This window comes from Crocodylus porosus, unplaced genomic scaffold, assembly GCF_001723895.1.
Source record: "Crocodylus porosus isolate Cpor-Errol unplaced genomic scaffold, CroPor_comp1, whole genome shotgun sequence".
In the NCBI taxonomy this organism is placed as follows: domain Eukaryota; kingdom Metazoa; phylum Chordata; order Crocodylia; family Crocodylidae; genus Crocodylus; species Crocodylus porosus.
The window spans coordinates 1,616,407-1,622,566 of record NW_017728953.1 but is presented as its reverse complement, the minus strand read 5'-3'; the positions used below and the strand labels follow the sequence as shown (position 1 = coordinate 1,622,566).

General features: G+C 49.3%; 1 protein-coding gene across 1 annotated transcript; it reads left to right on the top strand.

The window, feature by feature from the left end:
* The first annotated feature begins 914 nt into the window (after nucleotides 1–914).
* On the top strand, nucleotides 915–5,714 carry BCDIN3D (BCDIN3 domain containing RNA methyltransferase). Its single transcript, XM_019556442.1, has 2 exons — nucleotides 915–1,127; nucleotides 4,754–5,714. Exons 1-2 carry the CDS (start codon nucleotides 915–917, stop codon nucleotides 5,345–5,347), a joined length of 807 nt encoding a protein of 268 aa, XP_019411987.1. The 3' UTR covers nucleotides 5,348–5,714.
* The last annotated feature ends 446 nt before the right edge of the window (nucleotides 5,715–6,160 follow it).

Genomic DNA, 6,160 nt, shown 5'->3' with positions numbered 1-6,160 from the left:
CACATGCCTTACAAGGAGAGACTGAGAGATCTGGGCTTATTTAGTCTGGAAAAGAGACGAACTGAGGGGGGGTTTAATTAAAGCCTTCAACTCCTGTAGGGTGGTTCCAAAGACAATGGAGCTGGACTGTTCTCAGTGGGGGCAGGTGACAGAACAAGCAGCAATGGACTCAAGTTGCAGCAAGGGAAATGTAGGTTAGACATTAGAAAAAACAGTCTCATGAGGAGGGTAGTAAAACACTGGAACAGGTTACCCAGAGAGGCGGTGGACTCTCCATCCTTGGAGGTATTGAAGATCCGGGTAGACAAAGCCTTGGCTGGGATGATCTAGTTGGGGCTGGTCCTGTTTGGAGCAGGGGGCTGGACTAGACATGACTTCCTGAGGTCCCTTCCCACCCTCACGTTCTCCGATTCTGTGAGCCTTAGTGTTTGTAAGAAATGAGCTGCACGGTCACCTTTGTTATCCAGGAAGAGCGCACACCAACTGCGGAGACTTCCTCAGCCTGATGAAGGGTTTTTAAACTGAAAGCTTGCTAAAAAAAATTTTTTTCCCCAACTATTTAAGTTGGTCTAAGAAAAGATCTCAGATTCACCCGAAGAACCTTGTCTGCAAGGTCACCTCAGGCTCTGGAGGCCATCAGGCCAGCTGGCAGGTGCACCCGAGGACTTGGCTGCACCGTCGACTTATCCAGCTGTGCGATCAGGGCTCTGCTAGGAGTGTGGGTGTGCGGGCACGGGACCGCCGGCACGGCGCCCCTTTCTCCCGACTCCGGCTAGTGGGACAGAAGCCTGGAGGCCTTCCACCCTCCCGCATAGCAGTTCCACCACCCGGAACCCCTCTGCACCGGAACTCGCGGGCGGGGGCGGCTTTGCCGGCCGGAAGGAGGCGCCGGCGGACTCAAGATGGCGGCGCCCATGAGGCACGAGGGCGCGGCGGCGCCCGGGCGGGTTGTGGGGGCGCCGGGTGGGCTGGAGCCTGGGGCTGCGCCGTACGGGAACTTCCCCAACTACTCCCGCTTCCACCCGCCCGAGGGCCGCGTCCGCCTGCTGCCAAGCGGGCTGCTCCGACGCCTCTTCCCCGCCCGGGCCCGCCCGCTGCTGGGGCTCGACGTGGGCTGCAACTCGGGGGTGAGCGCGTCCGGGGGGCTAAGGAGGTACAAGAGGGTGCTGAGCACCGCCGGGACGAAGGGGAGAGGCCCCTTGGCTGAGCCTAGGATAGAGGCCAAGAGCATTCTCGTGAGATTCATAGATCTTAGGATCCGAGGGGATCTCAGTAGGTCGAATCTGCCCCTCTGCCCTGGGGACAGGGGGAGAATGACCCCAGCCAGTCTCCTCTTGAAGACCCTCCAAGGGTAAGGGAGTCTATCGAGCCCATCCCAGGTAAGGGCACTACCGAGCCCATCCCAGATTTTGGCCACTGTAACTGTGAAGACGTTCTTCCTGATGTCCAACCTAAATCTGCTCTCCGTCAGTTTGTTTCTGTTATTTCTAGTTACCCCAAGGGGAGCCCTGGTAAATAGAGCATCTGCTATTCCTTGCTGACCTTCCACCCCCCACCCCTGATGAATTTGTAGGCAGTCACAAGATCCCCTCTCAGCCTGCTCTTGCAGAGGCTGAAGAGCTCCGGGTCCCTCAGTCTCTCCTCGCAGGGCCTTAGTTGCAGGCCCCTGACCACATGAGTGGCCTCCTCCAGACCCTCTCAATGCTGCCACATCCCTGTCAAAGTGCGGCTCCCAAACCGGGACGCGGTTCTCCAGCTGTGGTCTGACCAATGCTGCACAGAGGGAGAGCATCACCTTCCTGGAGCTTTTTGTGATACACCTGCTGATGCACGATAAAGAGCGGTTAGCCTTACTGATTGCTTCATCGCATTCACAACTCATGTTCATGTTAGAGTCAGCTATGTCTCCGAGATCCCTTTCTGCTGCTATGCTGCTGAGAAGGTTGTCCCCCAGCCTGTAAATGCGTTGATGATTCCTTCTCCCCAGGTGCAGCACTTTGCACCTGTCCTTGTTGAATTGCATCCTATTTTGCTCTGCCCACTTCTTCAACCTGTCCAGATCCACTTGTTTATTTTACCCCATAATTTGGTGTCATATGCAAATTTGGACAGGGTGCTTTCTGCACTCTCATCTAAGTCACTGATGAAGATATTAAATAGCACTGGTCCAAGGAGCGAGCCTTGGGAAACTCCACTGCCCACATCCTTCCAGGTCAGCGCTGACACATCCGCTACCACTCTCTGGGTGCGTCCCATTGTAGCAGCAGCCCGTGCAAGTGCTGGAGGAGAGAATTAAGATACTAGAGTGCTCTGTCCCAGCCCAGGGGAGTCCAGCCCTTCCTTCTGTTCATTCCTGGCCATGGAAAAGTACTGAAGCCGGTCATCCACTGTAACGGACTTGGGATGATGGCAGCAGGTCAGGATGTCCCCAAAGCTGTGGGTTCCTAGCTAAGATCTCTGCCTTTGTCGGGTGAATCATGTGCAGGTGTTTGCTTCCCAGCTATGCTGCATTAATGAGATCTTGTGGTCCCCTGGCTGACGATTGGAGCGCTAGCCCTGCTCCCAGGTCAAGACCAGGGGTTCAGGTAGTTAAAGATGCTGTTTTTGAAGATGCCTAAAGCAGGAGTGTCAAATGTCTGGTCCATGGGCTGGATTGGACCCTCAGAGGTGGGTCTTCTGGCCTGCAAACTGTTGCCCGGACTCTGGCTGCAATAAGGGAACTTCTGGACACAACTAGAGTCCCAGCAGCCTACTGTTTGTTCCCGTGGCAGAGGGAAGTGTCTGAGGACTTCCTCTTGCTGGGTCCTGGAGTAGCTGAACCAGGCACTGTGTGGGGGTTGGGGTGGTCCATGATCCTGATCCTGCACAGCTCATCTGGCCTGTGGGGCTAGATAGGCCATGAGTATCAAACTTAAAGGATGTAGAGGCCCAGCTCCCATTGGATTTTAGGTGTGAGGCTTATCATAAGAGGCAAGGCAAGCTTTCATTATTTAATTTTCAGCAGCAGTAGATTAGCTTAGTACAATGAGGCTTAATGTTTGCATGGTCCAAACACAGACAGTGATACTGTATTCTTGTTACAACTTTGTCACTCTAGTGGGATTGGTAATGATGACTGGTTACCCATGTGGGATTGATTATGAGTAGTTGGCCTTTTTATGCTTTTTTTTAGAGCTGTATTTTATGTGCTATATTGAGAGGCACTAAAGAATGTTTTTTGACATTTCTGAAGGACAGAATACACTATATGAAAAATTGAGTGCAAATTCTACACTCTGGCTTGCTGTGGGGAAGACAGCCAATTTTTTAAAGTCTGCATGAGGGATTTTGTACATAGCTTTTTTTCTGTTACTCTCTTATGTAACAGATGTGTGTGTCTTTAAACATAAATTAATAATAACAGTTCATAATGAAAGGGCCATTTTTTCATTCTTGCTGCCTGCATTTGCAGAGTCATTGTTATGATGGTTTTTAGGAAGCTGTATGCTGCTTTGGTTCTTTGCATTATCTACAGGAGTACACTGCATCTCATTTCCAAAGGGATTTTAACACTGGCGAGCCAGGAATCTAGTCACAAGGCTGTAATTCTCGTTGAGGCAGAAGGCATTGGAAAGGCTTTTTGTCCACTAGAGGACAGCGTGTTCCTGTCTAGCCCAATACTCTTTTCTTTTTTGGATGCTGAAGTTGTACTCGGATAACTGTTCTGTGATAAAATTCCTGGATGATGTCAGCTGTTTTGTAAGAGAAGATTCATGTAGTCTAACCTGCAAAAGGAAATAGAAAAAAGAACCCTATTTTATGTCACAGTCCTGTGGCTTCAAAGTATATTGAAATATAGCACTTGGAGAAATGAGTGGATAAGGCTGATCCGGTCTTTACTATAATGCAGGCCTCATCAATGGTTGTTCTTGCTATAAGGGTCCTGTAGCGGTTTGTCGGCTTGCCTAGCTCAAATCAGTCCTTGAGTCCTTCTGTTGATTTCAGTAACACAATCTTTCTATGGGCTCAGCACCACAAGCTGTAATACCCTGGATTCCTCTGCTTCCCAGGGCTCAGCCAAAAGCAAAACAATCCAAAAGACTGTGCCCATAGCTTGGTCCCAGGAACACAAGCTTCAAAACCCCAGGGTTGATCTGCATTACAGGGTTCAATTGCAAATATCAAACAATCCAAAATAAACACTGCCAGCATAGGTTAGCTCTTGCCCTGTGCTCTTCTGTACAGGAGTCCTCCCTCTCCATCTCAACACCCTTCCCTTACTTGCCCCTCCTTTTCTTTTATTTCCAATCAGCCAGTCACTTCTCCTCATTATCATTAATAGCCTGCCAGCTGAGGCCTCTTACCTACGTGGGTGGCTTGTTGCCGACTGCGTAACTGATCCAGACTGCCAGCCTGCAGCCCGTTATAGGTCCTTTGAGCCCTATTGTGGGAGGTCAAACATAGGATTTATCTCCCAAAGGAAGGGCGTATTCACAAGACATGGTATTAATCTCTCGAGCTAAACTAGAATCTTGGGTGTCAGGATACTTGAACTCTTTTCCTGGGTTTGCTGACTTGAGGCCTGAATTCAAAGACCAACAGCACCAATAAAGAGACTTCCATTGACTTAAATGAGTTTTGGATTGGGCCCTCAGGGAATGATCCCAAGTTAATGGTTTTAATGCTTCCATTTTGCCTGTAAATTGGCTCTTCTTTTGGGGAGCCCACATACACTTAGTTATGTGTGAGCCCACGTTGGTTTTTCTTCCTGCAGGAACTAAGTGTTGCTCTATACCGACATCTCCTTGGTCTGCCGGAGAACGAAGCCAGCCCCGATCAGCTTGTAGTGGCAAAAGACCTGAACCTCCTATGCTGTGACATTGATGCTGCGCTGATTGAGAGGGCCCAGCAGTGCAGCCCTTTTCCTGCCTCCATCCACTATACCACCCTGGATATCATGGATTCTGGTGCCAGGGAGTCCTCTCTGAGCAACTTTCTAAGCAGGTTTGGCCGCTCCACCTTTGATATCTGCTTCTGCATGTCGGTGACTATGTGGATCCACCTGAACCATGGGGATAACGGGTTGGTGGAGTTCTTATCCTGCCTCGCCTCTCTGTGTGAGTACCTGCTTATTGAACCCCAACCCTGGAAGTGTTACCGAGCCGCTGCACGCCGCCTCCGGAAGCTGGGCAGAAACGACTTTGATCACTTCCGATCTCTTGCCATCAGTGGGGACATGGCTGAGAAGGTAACCCAGATTTTAACCAGGGACGGTGCCATGGAGCTGGTGTGCTGCTTTGGGAGCACCAGCTGGGACAGGAGCCTTTTGCTTTTTAAATCAAATGCACTGACTCAGAAAGTCCCATGAGCAAGAGCTGCACTGGCGCTGACAACATCCTGGAGAGGAAGGGAGTTGAAGTTTAGTGGGTTGAGTCTGTGGCTTCCAAGTCTAAATCCCAGGTATCTCACTGATTCTCTTGGTGGATCTTGCTGGCCTGTTCACCTTGCTATGCCTCATTTTCTCCCTCTGAAAAATGGGGAGAATGATTTTTTTAACCTACCTCATGTTGTATTTTGAGGGTTAATGACTGTTCTTTTTGAGCGGTTTGGAAGCTAAGTGCCAATTTAAGTGTTTCATTTGTATGCGGGGGCTTTGGCATGAAAGAACTGTGAATTTGCCTTTCCCAGGAATTCAAAGGGAAGGGGAATAAAAACAGATCTGTTTGTCATGGTCTGTGTTTATCTTGCCTGTGTAGCGTTTTCTCTCTCAAACTTTTCCGAGAAACTTCTGTGGTGCAGTTTGTCTCCTAGTCATTTGCAAGTGGCATTGAAAGGATGGAAGGGATGTGAGTTGGGTTGGTGTTGGGAGTGATCCCTGTACTATCAGTGCACCTTTGCTGTTGGTGTGATGTAGAAGAAGTAACAGTAAACTTTTTAGGCATGAGAAAGTTCTGGCAGCCTGATCTTCCTTTCATAGAATGACGCTTTTATGGAACATGCATCTATAATGGCAAGAGCTCTTTCAAGAAAAACTTTGCAGTAAGAATAGTTTTACTTTGCCAAACGCACGTTATTGATCATCTTTTATTTTTATTCTTGTATTCTTTTTTTCCCCCATTCAACCAATCAACTTATCCAAGTACAATTTTGTACAATGATTTTTATAATTCCCTTAAAAATA